This window comes from Halichoeres trimaculatus, unplaced genomic scaffold (genome assembly GCF_033239565.1).
Source record: "Halichoeres trimaculatus isolate MK-OKI-2021-1 unplaced genomic scaffold, fHalTri1.1 fHalTri1_scaffold_4, whole genome shotgun sequence".
NCBI classification, from domain to species: domain Eukaryota; kingdom Metazoa; phylum Chordata; class Actinopteri; order Labriformes; family Labridae; genus Halichoeres; species Halichoeres trimaculatus.
In genome coordinates this window covers 23,100,723-23,121,451 of record NW_027437182.1, presented here as the reverse complement: position 1 = coordinate 23,121,451, position 20,729 = coordinate 23,100,723, and the positions used below count along the sequence as shown (strand labels likewise).

The 20,729-nt window shown below is 39.6% G+C and overlaps 2 protein-coding genes across 2 annotated transcripts; one reads left to right on the top strand and one right to left on the bottom strand.

Annotated features, from left to right (window-relative positions):
* Nucleotides 1-4,324: 4,324 nt before the first annotated feature.
* Nucleotides 4,325-10,626, bottom strand: LOC141788637 (cytochrome P450 2J2-like). Its single transcript, XM_074667579.1, has 9 exons — nucleotides 10,426-10,626; nucleotides 9,787-9,967; nucleotides 9,514-9,726; nucleotides 9,191-9,351; nucleotides 8,224-8,400; nucleotides 8,001-8,139; nucleotides 5,282-5,469; nucleotides 4,792-4,933; nucleotides 4,325-4,679 (listed from the first exon to the last, which is right to left on the bottom strand). Exons 1-9 carry the CDS (start codon nucleotides 10,624-10,626, stop codon nucleotides 4,504-4,506), a joined length of 1,578 nt encoding a protein of 525 aa, XP_074523680.1. The 3' UTR covers nucleotides 4,325-4,503.
* Nucleotides 10,627-14,219: 3,593 nt separating this feature from the next.
* Nucleotides 14,220-20,112, top strand: LOC141788642 (cytochrome P450 2J4-like). The gene is made up of 9 exons (XM_074667586.1): nucleotides 14,220-14,411; nucleotides 15,820-15,985; nucleotides 16,079-16,231; nucleotides 16,326-16,486; nucleotides 16,607-16,783; nucleotides 16,889-17,027; nucleotides 19,400-19,587; nucleotides 19,689-19,830; nucleotides 19,937-20,112. The coding sequence occupies exons 1-9, from the start codon at nucleotides 14,220-14,222 to the stop codon at nucleotides 20,110-20,112; spliced, it is 1,494 nt and encodes a 497-aa protein (XP_074523687.1).
* Nucleotides 20,113-20,729: the final 617 nt, after the last annotated feature.

Genomic DNA, 20,729 nt, shown 5'->3' with positions numbered 1-20,729 from the left:
GAAGTGATGCCAGCTTTAACTGATAAGGTTGTCAGCTTGATGCAGAGGCTGATGTTTTCTGGCAGAAGCACCGGGTTAAGGTAGCATCTGAATGCTACTGGCTGAAGTTGGAGGTGGTGCGTTGACTGTAGCTTTCAAACATTGAAAGCAGCCAGTTTCCAGGTGTAACAGGGTAAAAAATATTATATTATTTGTTTGTATATAACTAAACAAATTAAACCAGTTTATAAGTGTGTGTGTTGTGGAGTCATTTTGTAAAATTTATTTTGAAGTATTTTTATGTGCAGCCACATTTTCTGTTCAGTTTCTTCGTTGGTGTTTGCCCCCTGCCCTCTCCCCTGTTCTGTCATCCTGGGGACAGGTTGGTGTCTGTTGTTTGAGTTCATCATTTTTTTTCCATCCATTTACTCATTTTATGTGCTCCTTTTTGCTTATGATGTGTTTAATGTGTATACTGTGTATATTTGTATTTTATCTGGTTTCTGTTGCCTCCAAATGATATTTCAAAGTTATTTAGCCTAGCTTGCGGCCACATTTTGTGCTAACTTGCCTACAGTTTAAGCTAGCTAAAATGTACATGTATCTGCGCAAGAGTGGAGACGGGCTGCACTGTGTACGTGAAAGCTACTGAGATTCTGGTTGAGTCTGAAATTACTCACTCTTTCCCTGCTCACGACTCACTATATAGTGAATTAGATGTAGTGGATTATACAGTCCACTCAATCAGCTAAATTAAAACAACATTTCGGACACTACTCAGGCACACTCACCAGCCGCTGACAGTGACGTAATAACTCGCGTCGCCCACTGACGGCCGGGGATTTGTAGTTGTAATTTTTCTTTAACAGTGCAAAACGGTATTTATTTCAGTGATAACTAATATTATACTCAGCGTATTGTCCTTTAACAGCAAAATGTAATGGAAAGATTAATTACTCCTTATTTAAAAACAAACAAACAAAAAAACAACAACATATATTTGTGCAGCATTTATGTTGATTTTGAGGATTACAAGGTCCAGTGAATGCACCACCCGCGGTGAACGGTTTAGCGGTTAACGTCCGTGTTGTCTGTTTCTCTGCTCGAAACTGCGAGACATGGTCCGTCCGAAAGTTAAACAGAGAGCTAAGTGTTATTTCATTCTGGCAGTTTTTAATGTTGTTTCATGCTATCAGTAATCATTAATCATGCAATCAGCTATTACTTCTGTTTGAACCGCAATGCATGATGGTCAGGGGCGGAGTGGGACTCATTTTCAGCCCTGGAATTTCATACCTCACACCGGCCCACTTTATATCATGATCTTTTGTATTAAAATAATGTAATTATAACTTTACATGTTAAGAGTGCTGACAAGAAAAAAATATATCCTGTGACTGAGGGTGAGCAAAGTAGTCAAAACTATCAACAGACTCATCTTCATCTACCTCATCCCTAACTTGTGGTTCAGGGTGCTGCTGAGCTGCTGTCTCTGAAATCAGTTTCGGAGTAGACTCTGCTCTCCCTTTCACACTTCCTCCAGGTTCCATAAACTCACCTAAACCTATGCAATAAGAATCAATGATAATAAACAATATTATTTTGTTCAGTGGCAAAATATGCAGGTCTATTGCATCTAACATTCATCTTATTCATTTTCAATTGTGTGCTTTATTTACCATCTTACTTTTGATGATAAAAAGGGCAACTACTAATATTTGGGCACAGAAAGTGATTATATTAGAGCTGATGCTTGCCTGTTCACACACTCTGTTACAACAGCTCACCTGTTTCTCCAAAACTGACAGCAGCAATCCCTTCCTCATCACTGTCCCCTATGTCTTCCTTTGACATTAAATCACATTTTAAAAATTAGTCAATAGTCAGCCTTCTGGTCATTTCAGGTCAATTTCATTATTAGTGCTGAATCATCAAGCATCAATTATCTCAGGGCAATTTTCATATAGTGTAGGTCTACACTACAGGCTGATATTCATTCTAATATTCACTCAGTGAACAATCCTACCTGCCCACTCTGCACCTGTGGTGGGCTCATAGCTGGTTGGTACTGCTGCATCTCACTTCTGAGGGGCTCGAGACAAAGTTTCACCAGTTATGTGGTGTCGTCTCATCACATGGTGCAAGCTGCATTTTATTCAACATCTTGCCTTACTAGTTTCGCCATCCTCTGCTGTTTCAAACTGCGAGCTCGTTGATGTTTTATTTTAAAAAAAACAGCTATTTTTGCGCATTTTGGTGTAATTTTCCTGCGCTTTCCTTTTTTATTTATTTCTAAGCTTCTCCGCGCCACCCTTGCCCTTTTGATCCATCTGGTTGGCAGTAGCTACGAGCTGGCTCGTTGCACAGACTCCGACTGGCGGAGCTAATTGTTTTTAGCCTGCACGAAAGAGCTGTTACATCAGGGTGCATCTGAGAAAAAAAAAAAAGAGCTGCTGATGGAGACGGCCCACGGAGACAGCGGTAATAGCATTTAGGTAACACTCATTCAGGGCCACGAATGAACACCAAACCAAAAAATTATGATAATATTAAAAAATGTATATTACCTCCGGCCCTCGAGGCCCAAACTTCAGGCCGGCCCAGCGGGAATTGTCCCGGTCCCCCCGATTAGCCACTCCGGGTATGATGATGGTATATATTACTCATATAATAGTGAGCATCGCTAATACACTAATTTTCGAAATGCATTGTGGGATACATTAAGTGGACAATATAGGGATTGACCGTGCTCACTCAGATTTCGGACAGCACGACAAAATGGTGTATTATCGGCATTGAGGGTGATTTCGGACACATGCAGCCTCTGTCTAAGTCGTACAGAATAAATACTGTGAGAGACAGAGCAAGATCCTGGTCGGTCATCTATCAACTGAAGAAATTGGATGAGTCTTGCAAAAACCACAGTAAAAGACATTTGAAGCTGCTTTCCGTGAGTTGTTGGCAGAAGCTTAAGTAGGATTGGAGGTAGGTCTGAGGGCTTACACTGGATCATCAGGCGGTCCATGAACTCATAGAGGTTTTTTGCATTTCATGCTGGTGGCACAGTAAAGGTGTCTTTAAGCCAAGGGCCACCAACATTGTGCCTAGGGTGCCCACAAAACACACATCAGGCGCTTGCCAGGCATGTTCTAAAAAACAGTACTGGTCACAATGGAGCTACTCTCAGAAATGCTTCCTACCATCATTGCAGTGTAAATCATTAATATTAATTGTGGAATATCTAACATTTACATGTGAGCGGTCTCTTCACAGAGTATAACTTTTTCAACTATTATTATTGTTATTAAAAAACGATCTGTGAATTTTCGTTCAGGAAATTTGTTTCAGACAAAAAGCCCTCCCAACCACTCATTTCCCTTAAGGTAGCCCTTGGTCTCAAAAAGGTTGGTGACCCCTGCTTCAAGCATTTCACTTTTCACAACACAACCAGTCAGATTGTTGTGGAGTTTATGGTTAATGTTTAGACTGTGGTCCACTAACTACACAGCTTCATTACCTAAGTCAAAGTCAAGATAAACCTAACCATTTGTTACACTAAAACATGTGAAAGTCTCAGTCAGATTATTGACTATTACTTTATTTTGTTTGCGATCAGATTTCATAAAAGACAAGAAAGCTCATCAGCTGACTTCAGATAACTCATGTACCAAAGTGCAGTATTCAAGTAAATTTACTGAGAGATGTTACTGTCCACCACTGGTCTTAGACAGGATTTGTGCTATGTCAACAAACCTGGTGTGAAGACCACTTGAAACATAGGCTGTTGCCTCTGTAGAGGAGGTCCACTGGTCTATTGAGTATTTTACACAGTATTGAATCAGCATAACATTACACAGAAGGTTAAAGTCACACAAAACACAATGACCACAGATTTGTGTTGTGATGCAAACTGTTGCTTGTGTTGTTTAAAATAACCACTGATTTATAACTGTATTTCATGGAGCCTCTAAAATCTCATAAAGCAACAAAACAATAATTTACATGTTGTAACTATATATAGATACTTTTTCTATAAACAAAGGTTTCATTGTGCAAACAATCAAAATCATTAAATTGATTTTGGGACTCCAGGAGCTCCACAGTATTTGGAGTAAAAGCACCTCACTTTTTCCCTTTGTGATAAAGAAAACACCATTTAATTGTTTAAAACTGGATTTCAAAATGTTAGGATTAACAAAGAACTTTGAAGCAGTCTTAGTGAGCAGTTTTTTTTTTTTTTTTTTAAAACAAACAAACATTTTCTATCTTTTTTTTTTCTTGAATTAAAATTTCACATGTAGTTGACTTGTTTCTAAAAATGTGTCAAACCTTTACAAAGCCATGACGTGATAGATGCTTAAGACACCAGTTTATTTTCTTTTATTAAAAACCCAATTTGTGTTTATTTGGGTTAGATAGAAACACTTGCCCTCAGTTAAAAACTGCAAACACATTTTATATACTTTAATTCTTACTGAAAAATCTCTTTCAACAAAATTTAACTCTTTTTGAAGTGTTGGTGGTTTATCGTGGTACAGCACAGAGGCGGTACGGCTTGGGACTGCGTGTGAACCCCAACATAAACTCCAGACTGGGCTGCTCTCCATCACATGGAGACAAGGAAAACCTCTGAAGGAGGCTGGTAAAAAAGAGGAACAACTCCATCCTGGCAAGCTGCTCCCCGAGACACACACGCTTCCCTGAGGATACACAAATTGACAGATGAGTTTTATTAACATCATCTTTAAAGGACTCCTACTTAACCATAAACTACTGCTGCAGCTTTTAATGAAGAAGAATAAAGTGACTGACCTGCTGAAAAAGGAAGGAAAGCCTCTCTCTTCCTGAATTGACCGTCTTGGTCCAGAAAATGTTGAGGGTTGAAAGTGTGTGGAGTTTCCCACATCGACTCATCACTCAGGACAGAGTTTAAAGTAGGCAGGATGATGGTGCCCTGTGGCATTCATAAAAGTAACATTTTAAGACATTTTTCATAGTGTGATTGTTTAGGGATTTCTTTTTAGACAAGAGAAAATGAAATGGAGTGAAATAGAAAAGAACAGAAATATGACTTTAAGGGTGGCAACTTAATGATAAGAAAACTTTCTGAATACTATAAATAAAAAAATAAGAACAAACAATGACTGATTATTAAGAAACTGTTTGTTTACAGCCTGAAACCTGCATCAGTGAAGCAAAACGCAATTTAAAAGTTTCAAAAAGGAGGACACTGAGTATCTTCAGCTACATGACAGATAACTAACTATGACTAAAGTGTTCATGTGTGTAACTCATACCGGACCTTGGGAATCATGTACTTGTCCAGGGTGGTGTCCTTGGTCGTCATGTGAAACACATTCAGGGGGATGATGTTGGCCATTCTCTGGATCTCATGGATGACTGCATTAGTATAGGGCAGGTTTTCTCTGTCACTCATGGAGGGCAGTCTGGATGGACCAACAACTGTGTCTATTTCAGCCTGGACTCTTTCTGTAAACAGTAAACACAGAAAATAACAAAAGTTATTGCACAGCAGAGATTGTATTACTGACTGAGAAACATCTTTCACATATTTGCCGTCCTGACCCAGAACTGTAGTGGTTACTTGCATGGCTTTGGTATGGGTACTTTACAGCTCAAACAGGAGTGACCATTGACTTTAAAGTCACAGAGTGAATTGTGGACCAGGACACTGAAGTTGAGGAGCGGGAACTTAAAGGGATAGTTCAGTTTTTTTGAAGTGGGGTTGTATGAGCTCTATGTGACCACTAAGGACATTAAATACAGTAGAAAGTTGTCTCCTCTCCTTCAGTAAGACACAAACTGTTATCGATGGTGACGAGGAAATACACGCTAACAGGGACAGACGGTACCAAATTCAAAGGCTATTTTCTCTGCCTACAAGAACTAAAATCAAAAAGTAATACCACAGTTTATTTCCGACTCTATCTTGATGTCCAGTGTCCGCGGATGTTTCCTCTGTATTCCTTTCAGTCGCCATCTGTAGCAGCTCTTCTTCTGTGTAGCTACTTCGGTTCATGCAGGTAGCCTTTTGGTTCCAAAGTGAATGAAACTTCATTGTCGCTGTCATAGTCACTCATTTTGAATTTCCTACGCTGCCTCACAATCCTTAGAGTACAAACAAAAGAATTACGATACTTGATCAAACTTCCACGAGGCTAAAACCAGCGCCCGAAGCACAGCTTGTTTACATTCCCTACAGCTGAAAGGAGGAGGGGGGACGGAGCGCACTAGGGCTGCGCGGAAGGACACATGACCAGTTAGTTAGGTCTGGATAAATGTTTATATTTCCGAAGACTTAATGCACTTAAAAAATATTTTATGTAGTGTACTCTTAAACTGTGGTATTACTTTTTGATTTTAGTTCTTGTAGGCAGAGAAAATAGCCTTTGAATTTGGTACCGTCTGTCCCTGTTAGCGTCTATTTCCTCATCACCATTGATAACAGTTTGTGTCTTACTGAAGGAGAGGAGACAACTTTCTACTGTATCTCATGTCCTTAGTGGTCACATAGAGCTCATACCACCCCACTTCAAAAAAAACTGAACTATCCCTTTAAAGACTTGTATGAAAAGTGTTTTTTCTTATAATAATCAATACAACAAAAGAAAAGATCTGAGCTTGGCTGTACATATGGTCTAAAGCTGTGAGCTCATATGGAAATGTGAGCCACCCCCACCCAGACCTAGTAAGCTCACTTTCAGCCTAAAGCAGTGGCCGTATTGAGTTTCACCATTTAACAGGAAGTTCAAATAGTCCAACAGCCTCTAATTTACATCAGAGTCAGGATTGGGTTTTATTGCCAAGTATATTTACACATACAGGGAATTTGACTTGATGTGTTTGTAGCCAAGTGAATATTTATTTTATTTTGAAATATTTTGTAATTTTATTTTGTGAACTTCTTCAAAACTTTAATTTAAATTCTGCACAATTTATCAGTGAAGAGAGTATTTTTATGCACCATGACCTTATATATGTATTCTAATGTAATGTAAATACGTTTTTGTGTTCCTGTTATTGTTGCATTGGGGGTCTATTTTTAGTGTAACACCCACTCACACACGAACGTGGCGTAGCTGCACCTTCGCGGCAAAAGTTGTGCAGCTACTGATCTGGTAAGACGTCTATTAACATCCTCCTCCCTTTTGTTAAGCTAATTCGGTCAAAAAACGTTTTAATCTGCCCAAAACCTTATCTTATACGTGTGTTTGGTTATTAAAATTTGTCGCTAAAAGCAGTCGTAAACGTTGTAACGTTGAGATTGACGACGGGTCTGTGTGTTTATGATCTGCAGCAGGAGAGGGAGGGAGACTCTGCCACTGTGTGTTTGTGTGTGTGTGTGTGTGTGTGTGTGTGTGTGTGTGTGTGTGTGTGTGTGTGTGTGTGGGTGTGTGTGTGTGTGTGTGACTTTCCCCTGTGCTCCTTTCAGGTATGTTTAAACTGTTGTTTGTTACTCTATGTATTGAAAATGAAAAGTTGAAGTGTTATTGATGGATAAAAAAGACAGAGATATGTTTTTATATTGTTATATTTTTGTAAAGATGCACTGTTATACCAAAAAAGTTTTTCCTGGGATTCCCCTCATTTCTCCTCAGTCCTCTCTTCTCTCAGCAGTCCTGAGACCTCTGGATTTCTCTTCAAGTACTAGAAGCAAAGCTACTAGTTGTTTGACTGAGGAAGTGTAATTTTGGAAGTTTGAGATGCAGGGCAAGTCCAACCTCATCTCATATCATATTAAGAGGAAACTGAAATTCAGGACTGTTGTTTTTCTGAGTGTTGACTTTTCTACCTCTTGTGAAGACATCAAAACAGAAACAGGCTCTGAGAACCCTAAAACCCCCGGCACACACCACACCTAGATGTGTGAGGCTGAAAGGAACTACGTCATGCTGCTTGCAGCTCTGATAGCTTAAATTGGCCTCACTTTAATTATTGATCAAATGTAAGATTGTGCTAAGATGCTCACACAATAAACAGACAGGAAATGCACAGCACACCTTGTATCTGAGGGTAGTAGATCATGTAGAGCAGTCCCCAGTGTAAAGTTGTTGTAGTGGTTTCAGTTCCAGCACCGAACAGGTCCAGAGTGCAGGCACACAAATTCTCAATATCAAATCCAGATTCTTTGTCCTCATTCTATCAACAACATAAAATGTCAGTGTTGAGTATATTTTTGAATATTCCACAACAAATACAACATTGGATTAAAAAAAAAACAACCTTTCCCATTTCTCCAAGGAAGCAATCGATGTAGTCTCTCAGTGAAGATGGATCAAAGCTTTCTTTGTGTTCTTTAACTTTGATTTCTACAAAACTGGTTATAGTTCTTATCAAACGTAAAAGCCTCTGGTGAGGTCCAGGCAGCCATTTCATCAGCCAGGGTAGTGAGTTGTAAACCTACAGAGTAATGAGAGTCAATACAGTAGAAAAATACACGAAAATTTCCTTTCCATGAAAAATTATTTCCTATTAACTAAGTTTTTAAACACTTTCAAAAAAGGGCTCAATAACAGAGCCACTGGAAATGACTTTAACAGAGATGAATGTCCAACTGCAACCAATAGAAAAGAATATGATTACAAACATTTCATCAAAGTTTCTGTCTGGCTTTAGGTCATTTCTCAACAATCAGGGATCCTGTGGCCTATTTCGAAATTAATGCTTTTTATTCTTTTTAGATATATAATAGAAGATGTCAAACCCTCTCTTCTCAACTACAATTTATTTAATTGATAGTAAAAACAAAGTTGTATTATCACAATGTAGGAAATTGAATCACCATCCCTTTATGTGTGTGTTGAATATAACAAGGGTGGGGCTAACAATACTGTGTCCACCTGACTGTTATCAGGTATGAACCATGATTATTACCTAACCCTTTTAGTACAACACACAAACACACACACACAAACACACACACACACACACACACACACACACACACACACACACACACACACACACACACACACACACACACACACACACACACACACACACACACACACACACAAAATAAAAAAGGAAACATTTTATTCTTTGCCTTCCATATGCCATGTGCCACCATACTTGCTGCACTGTCCACTGTATTCTAGCATTTCCCCCTGAACTTATATTATCATTTCATGTTTGTTTTAACAACATCATGATGACTTAGTTTTGTGCATCATGTTTACAGGAGACTCACCTGAGCTGCTGGACTTCCCTGTAAGTACACGACTTCATTAAACTGCTCAAGAATGCTCTTGTACTTCAGGTCATTGTACTCATATCGTTCCCCAAACACCAGACAGCAGATGATGTTGGAAACAGCACTGTTTATCAGTGACTTGGCATCAAAAGGCTGGCCTGTAAAATGGAAAATGATATGATATGGTCTCAGGTGTGTCAAAGGCTGAGATATGTTAAATTCTGATGAAATGAACAGAGAAGTAATGGAGAAACACAGGACAACACAGTGACTATTTCAGAGTTTGTCGAAAAAAAAAAAAAAAGAGAAATGTTTAGTGCCTTGCTGTGTGGAAAAAGCCTCAGTGAGATAGTGGCACTCCTGTTGGATGGATGTCTCCAGGGTCTTCTTTCCTAAACCAAAGTTTCTGAGTGTGTGAAGAGCAAATCTCCTCTGATGCTTCCATGGTTCACCATTCGATAACACCAGACCTTTTAGGGACAATAAAAAGGTGTTAGACCGAAAATAAGGAGGGATTAGAGTTTTGCTTCCAGCTCAGTCACAAATAATCTGATACCACCCAAGGTTTATACTAACTAGTAAGTGATAGTTACATAATATAAAACCAGTACCTTTGTTCCCAAACACTGCATCAAACAGTGGTATGACTGGGCGATCTGAGTAGTCCTCTCCTTTTTGGACCAGGGCCTCCTTCACAAGCTTGTAGCCATTAATGACCACAACTCTCCCACCCAATAGTCGCAGGCTGAAGACATTTCCATATTTCTCTGCAAACTGAGCACACATGGCAAACAAGAGTTCAGGGGGAAACTATGACAGTGCAAAAACTCAGCTGGATGGTGCTGACCATCATTTCAGGTTTTAACTGCTTTTTGAAGTTGTATATTCAAGATGCAAGATGCAAGAGATGCATCAAAAAGGATAACTCCACCTTGATTGTACATTTAATTTTTCGCATAACACCTTATTCCAAGGACAAAGCATCAATAAAACGTGGTTTTAATGTGATACTTTAACAAAAAAAAGCCACTTTAATTTATAACTTCAGGGCTTGTTACAAGAAGTTAAAAGTCTTTACATTTAGACTCACAAATGATATCAAGTATGTTCGGTAAGTCAGCTTTGCTGTGGACATGCATTCATAATGTGCACAATTGAGTCATAGGCATTATATATTAAATCTCAGAAACTTTAACAGTCAGAATCTTGTTTACTGCTTGGTTTTGACAAACCTCAGCAAACTGCAGGTGGATCCTCCTGGTTTTGACGCGAAGCAGGTCACCGATCAAAGGGAGAGACCACGGTCCAGGAGGAAAGTTTGGAGGCACCCTGTTCTTCAGAATATCAGCCAACACCACAAAAACACAGAGAAATATCAAAACACTTCTGCCGTCTATCCACTCAAACCCGAGTAAACTTTGTATCGTCTCCATTATCTCCCCTTTCCAGCCTCCCTGTTTGATTCACAGTGTTAAAAAGGACTGAGAGGCTCTGCACTGAGCGTGTGTAGGGTCAGTCAATAAAACAAGCAAGATCAAAGTTTACAGCAAGTCTGATATGTTTTTAATCAGCATTTCCGCCTTGAATCACTACCTTCAAAATAAAAGCTTACAACACAAAACAGAAAACTGAAGCAACAGGAATGCGAGAAAACAAGTTGTTTTTATTTGTTTTTCTTTTCTTTCCTTTTTTTTGGTCAAAATAGATATCCAACAAAAATTACTATGGGTTACTATGATTATATGATTAAGTGTGTTGAAATGTGAAATGAAATCTGAACTATGAACAATTCATGCATATCCACAACACTATTAAAGGTTCCCCTCACCTGCATCCATCGATCCATCCATCCTCTGCCGCTTATCGGGGGTCGGGTCGCAGGGGCAGCAGCCTAAGCAGGGAAGCCCAGACTTCCCTCACCCTAGCTAGCTACTACACAATACGTTTGGGTCTACCAGGTCTGACCAGCATCTTCCCCCACCATCGGCGCCAACTCACCACCAGGTGGTGATCCGTTGACAACTCCGCCCCTCTCTTTACCTGAGTGTCCAAGACACGAGACCGCAAGTCCGATGACACAAGTACAAAGTCGATCATCAAACTGGGGCCTTGGGAGTCCACATATGGACACCCTTATGCTTGAACATGGTGTTTGTTATGGGCAATCTGTGACGAGCACAGAAGTCCAGCAACAAAACACCATTTGGGTTCAGACCGGGGGGGCTGTTCCTCCCAATCATGCCTCACTGTCATTGCCGAGCGTTGAAGTCCCCCAGTAGGACAAGGAAATCCCCAGATGGAGCACTCCCTCCAAGAACACCAACAAGGGTGGATACTCTGAACTGGTAGTTGGGCCATGGCCACAAACAACAGTCAGGATCCGTCCCCCCACTTGAAGGCGGAGGGAGGCTAGCTACCCTCTCGTCCACCGGAGTGAACTCCAATGTGCAGGCACCGAGCCTGGGGGCAATGAGTATCGCTACACCTGCCCGCCGCCTCTCACCATCGGCAACTCCAGAGCGGAATAGAGTCCAACCCCTCTCGACAAGGCTGATTACGGAGCCCTTGCTATGTGTCGAGGTGAGGCCAACTATATCTAGCCCAAATTTCTCAACCTCGCGCACCAGCTTAGGCTTCTTCCCCACCAGAGAGGTGACATCCACGTCCCTAGAGCTAGCTTCTGCAGCCGAGGATCAGTCCGCCAAGGTCCGTGCCTTTGGCTGCCACCCAACTCACAATACATCCGACCCTATTGCCCCTCCTGCAGGTGGTGAGCCCACAGGAAGGGGGTCCCATGTTGCCTTTTCGGGCTGTGACCAGCCGGGCCCCATGGGAGCAGGCCCGGCCACCAGGCGCTCGCCATCGAGCCCCACCCCCATGCCTGGCTCCAGGAGGGGGCCCCCATAATGCATAATTTTCCAAATGTCTTACATGGGGTAATATTTCTGAGTCAGGCTGGGTATAAACTCAGGGGAGTTTTACCTTCTAAAGACCTTTCAACCAGAAAGAGTCTTTGATTGTTGGCCATGAGCCAGGGTGTTAGTTAATGTTTACTATCAAAAAGTCAGTGAAAAAGTAAGATCAAAGTTTACAGCAAGTCAGATATGTTTCAATGAACGTTTCCGGTTTAGGTGCACTACCTTCAAAAGAAAAGCTCAGGACACAAAAAAGTAAAAGTGACTTCACCATCCCTCCCAAAACAACTTTTTTTGGTTGGTGTGTACGTTACTTCCTGTGCTTCCGGAGCCAGCCTCAAGCAGACACTCTAGAAACAGCAGATTTTAGCACTTCTGAATTGTCTCATATTCTAAGACCAGAGGTTGCCGCTTGGTAAAACTCCTACCATACCATTTTAAAATCTATACAATCATGATTAAAAACCCCAAGAAACTGGCTAACCAGAGCCTCCAAGAGCCAAGAGAGACTCCTCACAAGCAATCCCTCCACATGGCAGGGAGGGATGTGGAGGAATTGCTTGTGAGGAGCTGTAGCCTCACCTGCTGTCTATTATCTCTGGTGAGCTCCTTCCAGCCTCTGATTGGCTCTCCCCTCATGGTCCCAATGCCCCTCTACTACATTTACTTATAACAGAGTAAACATAGTGCTACTTTATTCTGAGTAATTTGCTGCTTCTTTATTTGTGACATAGCAGTTTTTGGCCAGCTCAATAGCAAATGTTTAAATGTCATCTTCTGTCACATTCAAAGGTTGTTAACCAGGGAATCTCCTTGTATCTTAAAGACTTTACTTGATACTTATCTACAACGACTAACTATCTCTGGGGCATTTCTCCATCAAGAGTCCAGAATGCCATTTTTCAACAGAGTCCTGTTGGGCTAACAACAATCCACGAAGACCCATGTAAAATGCTGAAAAACACTTTTAACAATTACAAAAAGTAGTGATGTTACGAGGTGTGCCGAGGCTTTGAAGCGTGTACTGATTAATGGAGGGGGCATTTCTGCGAAGCGTGTGTCGAGGCTTGTTTCATTAGGGGGAGGAGCCAGAAACAATGACGTCTGAAGCCTCGCTGCCCCACTGCACCACATGACTGCTTCGGAAAGTAGTTCAGAGCTTACCGCAAAGTTTGACTGCAACATAAGCCCATCAGGCTCTATTCAGAATGTAGGCTTTTGATAGAGAGTTGCGGTCAGTCTGGATACTAGAGTTTGGATAGCGTTTATAGTTCGAAAATAGTTTGAAACAGTTGAGAAACTTTTATTTCTGAATGAAAATAAGTAGAATCTCTACTGTACTGTTTATTGCCCATATAAGCATATTCAGTGCCTCCTCGTTCCACAAGCACTTTCACTGTACTCTGCCTGTTTAAGCTCATGCAATTTTCCTACCACCAAACCTGTAATTAAACTGCCATATCATTTATACTCCCATCTTGTGGAAATTTACACACACAGGAAATTAAAGAATTTTGTATTATACAAATATACGATCATTTTGTAAAATTAATTGGTTGTAATTTTTAAAGAAAAATATTTTTGTAATTAACAGTCATTGACAATCAGTGGCTTAAAGAGGAAATGAGCAGAGGAGAGCCAGGAGCACAGAAAGAGACAGCTGTTTTATTTACTTCTTGATAATTGAATAATGAGCACAAAATTAAGTTAACAAAGACAACTAAAGCTCAAAAATCCTACAAGAAGAGGCAGCAGTGAAGCAGTCCCTAAACCAAATGCCCACATTACTGTACGCTGCAGAGCATTTTAAGGTGTGGACCAGACATAACAAACTCACAAAAAAAACCTAATTCCTTTTTTGTTATTTAGTCATTTGTCAAGGGGGTGTGTGTGCCACTTTGCTATATACAGTACAACCACCAGCTCAGAAGCACGTTTGTACTCTGACCCTGCCCGCTATGCCTTTAAGTCACCTTTCCTGTAAGGCAAGTTGTGTGAGGTCTCTAACTAAGACGACTACTCAAGTGTGAAATCAGGTTTAACTGACTTTTAAAAACCACTCGACAGAAGAACAGCAGAGACTTGCTGCTGTTTTCTTTCTCTCTGGGACAATGTGGCTTTATAATTTTTTACTTGGTTTTGACCTCAAGGGGCTATTCATGTTCCTTTTTGTTTTCATAATACTAGCTGACTACATCAAACATCGGAGTCCTCCGAATTTCCCTCCTGGGCCATTTTCGTTGCCACTTCTTGGGCATATCCTGAGTATGGACAGTAAACAACCTCACGTTTATTTCTCCAAGGTAAAGTTTTGCCAAACATTGTGTGGAGATGTATGTTAATATATATATATATATATATATATATATATATATATATATATATATATATATATATATATATATATATATATATATATATATATATATATATCTGTGTGTGTATATATATATGTGTGTGTGTGTGTGTGTGCAAGGCGCCAATTGTAAAGTTGCACACACTACAGATAACATTTCTCAACATTTAGCTCTAAAACATCTGTTTTTATGCAGATTTAGAGAATTACTTGTGAAACTGTTTGTCAGATTTTATATTTAAATGTTAAATGTTTAATCGCAATGTTTAATGTTAAATGTTGTATATAAATGTTTTAAATAATAACTAATTCTAAATATTTAGCTATGTTTCTAAACATTTATTTTTTATTCGAAATCTTTGACTAAGATTTCTAAATTTTTAGCTGAAACCAAACAGTTTTCTAAGACTTATAAATCTTAGGCAAATATTTCTAAAGATAAGTCTAAATAGTTATCTAAGATTTCTAAACCTTTAGCAAAGAGTTATAAATATTTGCCCAATTTTTTAAATATTTAGTGAAGATTTTTAAACCTCTAGAAAAGATTTCTAAATATTTAGCGAAGATTCCTGAATATTTAGCAAAGATTTCTAAATATCTAGTCAAGATTTCTAAATATTTAACAAAGATTTCTAAATTTTTAATCAAGATGTCCTGCTGGAAGCACCTTAATGAAAGTTTGAGGAAGCAACCCAGCAGAGCAGATTTTTAAGAATGTCAAAAACAGACAGCTAAATTAGCCTTTAGAAAAGACACATACCAAGTGCTGTGATGGCATTGTTGAAGATCCTATATTTAGAAATATTTGCTCAAGATTTAGAAATTGACTAAATGTTTAGAAAGCTATATTTAGAATCGGGACATTTACTCACAACATTTATACGTAGCATTTAATCTTTAGATATAAATTTAACATTTAGATAACTCATTTATTTAATAAATATTTCTCTAAAAAAGTGATTGTTTTAGAGCTAAATGTGGAGAAATGTTGTTATTTGCAGTGGCAACTTTAAAGTCAGCACTCCATAGGTGCAATGGCACATAAGTTAACTATTATAAACCTGCTAACTTATTTTGTTAATTATCTTCTAACCAGGAAAGTAGGTAACACATGTTTTGAGTATGTTTTCATTCATTTGTGTCAGTCTTGATCAGCTAAATTTCTTGGATCTGTAATGACTTCACAGTTCATCACAACTTGGTTTAAAGCCAGGGTGGAGGCCTCTGTGAATAATAAACACATGGTTCTGCAAAGAGAATAAATGAAGGACGTTTTTCTGGTTCTTGTGACCGAATAGGAAAAACTGTTTTGTGTGTGATTCAGAAGCACTTGTCTATTTATGTGTTGTCTGCAGCTGGCTGACACTTATGGGAAGGTGTTCAGTGTTCGTCTTGGTGGGGAAAAGATGGTTGTACTGTCTGGCTACAAGGCAGTAAAGGAAGCCATCATCACACAAGCTGAGAACTTTGTGGATCGACCGAGTGATGCAGTCCAAGATCGACTTTACTCTGGATCCTCAGGTTGACAAGTCTCTCATGCTCCCAGTTCATTGTGTCCAAAAAACAAATCCCACTGAGCCAGTAATCCTATTTCATCAATGTGCATCTGTCTAGGTGGTCTGTTCATGAGCAACGGAGAAACATGGAAGAGACAGCGGCGCTTTGCCTTGTCTACCTTACGTAGCTTTGGCCTGGGCAAAAACATGATGGAGCAGAGTATCTGTGAGGAGATCAGACACCTGCAGGAAGAGATAGAGAAGGAAAAAGGTGATATAAAAAATGCATTTATATTCACTTATCATAAACAGTATCAGGTCTTCAGTCGTATAGCATTGTCTTACCACGGACTCTTTTCCTGCAGGTGAAACTTTCAACCCAGCAAATGTTTTCAACAAAGCTGTGTCCAACATCATCTGCCAGCTGGTGATGGGGAAGCGGTTTGAGTACAGTGACCACAACTTCCAGCTCATGCTGAAATATCTGACTGAATTTCTGCATCTGGAGGGCTCTGTTTGGAGCTGGGTGGGCAAATTAAATCAAAGCATTGTAGATTGTAACTTTCATGACTTCTCAATGATTTAGAGACTTATCAGAAAAGGAATTTATCGCAAGTGAAACTTTCTCTCCTTTTCCTCAATGTAGATTTATGACTCATTCCCAGCAGTGATGAAGCATTTGCCAGGTCCTCACAACAAAATATTCAGCCACTTTGACGCTCTGGAAGAATTCCTCAATCAGGAAGTACAAAGGCACAAGATGGACCTGGACTGCAACAATCCCCGGGATTATATTGATGCATTCATCATTGAAATGGAAAAAGTATGTAGGAAAAGCACTTCACACTTTGCTCTATGCATCACATTAAAGCCTTTCTCCTCAATCTATCAGTTATTTACTTGTTTTCTTTCTGCTTTTCTTAAACAGCAACAAGAGAACAAGGTGGGCTTCACTGAGACCAACCTAGCCGTATGCTCTTTGGATCTTTTCCTGGCTGGAACAGAGACGACCTCCACAACTTTGCAGTGGGCTTTGATATTCCTCATCAATCACCAAGATGTCCAGGGTAAATACAATAAAATTCACTCTGTATTAGCTGGTTATTTAACAGACTGACATTATAACTGATGACACTTTTCACCCTGCGAATCAATCAATTAATCAATCAATCTTTATTGTATAGTGCCGAATAACAAAAAGATATAGAGGGATTATCAGTCTACGTCATCATAAAGATGCGCATGCATTTCGATTGTAGAAGCAGCATTTAGCTCCGGTCATTCAGATGAGTTAGCGTTTTTTAAACACTAAATTCAACCTGTTACAAGCATCAAAATGTACGGTTTTTCTGTGGACAGCTGTAAAAAACAGTACAACACAATAAAGGCAACTTCTGTCAGATTTAGACCGTTACAGCGCAACCGGTGTTTCGGCATCAATATCGACCATGCCAACTGGTGACTTTCGGCCGATGGCAGATTAACCATAGACTGTATATAGAGTGGACAGCGTGGCTACGCCATTTATCATTGTACGGTTTTGAAGCCATAATACGGCCGTCTCAGGCGCCACCATTGTAGCAGTTTGGAGCCAGATTCTGTGCAAGTTGAGACGATGAGGGATTCTGGGAGAATCTGAGTGGAGCCAGATGACAAAAATAATAATAATTTTTTTTCTTTCAAGAGTCTAATCACTTCTTTGACTCTACCCTCAACATATTTTACAATCCCCGAGAAAAATACACAAGAACAACAACTGTCAATCATCGTTACATAAACCCATTTTTAACCCTGTATAACTAATGAAAACGAAACTTTTCAGAAAAAGAGGACTTGGATACAAGACAGCCAAATAATATCACCACAACAATCGGATGTGAGAAACATTTCTACGAGGTGTAATAATTTTTTAAAGTTTGACCACAGCCCATCTGGAAAGACTGGAAAGCCATATTTTTAAACCTATACTGCAGCCAGCCACCAGGGGGAGCAGTTTTTGTGAAGACCTCACTTCAAGCCGAGCAAGCAGACGTCCATTTTTTTTTAGTCTGTGTTGGCCAAGAGTTACCAGTTAACAGGGTCACACTTTACACTGATACACCAGCAACGTTTGTGTGTGTGTAATTGAATGTGTATTCTTTATCCAACCTCAAAATACTCAAAAGACAGATTTGACTTTGCTTATTCAATAAAAAAGTTGGTTTGGGGCTGAGGTTCTGACCAAACATGGACTCAATATGGACAGTAAATAATGAGTGAACCTATAAAATATGATCAACAGAAACTGATTTTATGACCAAAGTAAAATTAGGGAAAATTATGAAACGATGTTAACACCCTGTTCTGTCACAGTCTGATAAGTGTCCACTGATAATGCAGTCATGAGCATCCAGTGAGAGTTGTTTTTCCTCTCTGGGTACATGCTAGATTTCTCTGCTAAAAACCTCTGCCCACCTAATATCTGTCCACTTGTTGAACTTTTCTGTCCACTCACTGCTGTTTCACAAACCTGGGAGCATTTTACCATCCATCAAAGTGATGACATTAAGTTAAAAAATGTGTTTTTTGGTGGTTAGCTCCTTCACATCGGTTGACAAACCATTATACTCCGCAATGCTTCTCCACCCAAGTTGCATTCGCATCCACCATTGTTTACAAACAAATAATCCCTCTATATTATATGCCTAGGTTCTTTACAGAGGGTGCAGGTTTAGACCTGCTCATGTCATATCACTAACAAAAACCAAACATCAAGACAAGACAAGAAGTCTTAACCCATCATGAGAAGTTAACTTTGTGGCATTTAACAAGTTTCCATGGTGAAGACGAACTTCAATTGCAAAGGCAGAAACCTAAAGCAAAACCAGACTCATGGTAGACAGACATCTGCAGGGGCTGTGTAAGAGAAGGATTGAGAGAAATTGAAAGATTTCTGAATTTTTCTTTTTTTTTTGGTGTAGCAGTGATGATAATGGTAAGTCTGCAATATGAATTTATATGGTCAGTGACTTTAATGAGACATTAAGGTTCGAAGTTAGAGACAGATAAATAGAAGAGAGAGGAACACAGGAGCTTTGGAGGAGTGTCACTTCCCTCACAGTCTAAACCTGTAGCAGCGTAACAAAGAGCTGGTTCAGACCTGAGCCCAATCTCCCACACCACTTTTGGAGACCAAAGGCATAATGAGCAGGCCTGTGTGCTGGGTGCGCAGCTACAGGAAATTAAACAAAGCAAAAAAGTAACTGTTCTTAGATCAAAGTCAGAATTCCTTTTTTTTTTCAGAACTCTTTTAGAATTTAAATTCTGACGTTTTTCTCAAGAAAAATAGTAATAAATGAATTTTTTTCTGTGGCCCTAATACTCTTCTATATAATAATAAGAGGCAAATAAAAATTTCTTTGTTTTCATGACTAAGCTGATTCACTTTGCTTGTTCTTAGCCAAAGTCCAGGCCGAGATAGACAGAGTGATCGGACAGAGCCGCCTGCCCACCATGGCTGACAGACCCAACCTGCCCTACACTGATGCTGTCATCCATGAGATCCAGAGATTTGGAAACATTGTGCCTCTTAATGGGTTCAGAGAGGCTGCCAAGGACACAACATTGGGTGGTTACTTCATCCCCAAGGTGCATTTTTTCATGTCATACCTTGAGTGGTGAAGCTGTAAACTGTAATTGCTGTTTTTATGAAGTATTTCTTGAAGTTGACCAGCAGATCTGGTTTTTAGGGTACAGTTCTGTTGCCGGTCCTGACCACTGTACTGTTTGACAAGACTGAATGGGAGACTCCAGACACCTTCAACCCTGGACACTTTCTCAGCTCTGAGGGGAAGTTTGTGAAGAGAGAAGCTTTCATGCCCTTCTCTGCGGGTAAACTTTTTTTTTCCCTGAATTTAATTTTAATTCAAACTAGAGTTAAAGTTGTTTTATTTTTTTTGTCAGACCACTATGAGTGTTTGTGTTTTTGTCATTTTAGGGAAACGTGTGTGTCTTGGAGAAAGTCTTGCCAGGATGGAGCTGTTTTTGTTTTTCGTTGGTTTACTCCAAAAGTTTACTTTCTCTGTTCCTGATGGAGTTAAGCTTAAGTATGAAGGAGTGGTTGGAGTTACACGTGTACCACACCCATACAAGGTGTATGCTAGGGTGCGTTGAACTAGATAAAATATGAAATATATTAACTATTTGAAACTGCACAAATAGTTATAATGGTTGTTATTTTTTTCCAGTGCAATTATTAAAATGTTCTTATGAAGCTTGTTAATAAAGCCAAAGAGCAGGCGCTCCACACTGACCCTGACTCAGATCCTTGGCCTCTTGGTATAAGGAAAACCTTTATCTCACCACCGCAGAACCAGCAAAGACAGATTTTGTACTTTTCGTAGCTAAAACAAACAGTGTCACAAACAATTAAACATACCTCATAACTCTTTATTTATAAATCAAATGCTTTTAAAGAAGTATAATATTCCAAGGGCTATTTTTCTGTTATCTGGCTTCACCATCCCTCCCAAAAGCTTTCAGCAATGACCCCATGATTACAAATGGACACAAGGTCCATGATGTTTAGGAAGTTTGGAAGAAAAAGGTGACATGTTGGACAAAGGGTGAAAGTTGAGGGTGGAGTGAGATAAAGCCTACAGAGCAGACATGTCAGGACAGATTGCTTGGCATGAAGAAAGATATGGAGGCCAATGATCATAAGGCATCATGATAAGTAAGCACTATCAACAAACAGAGCAAGTACTCCTCAGAACTTGAACCCACTGGTT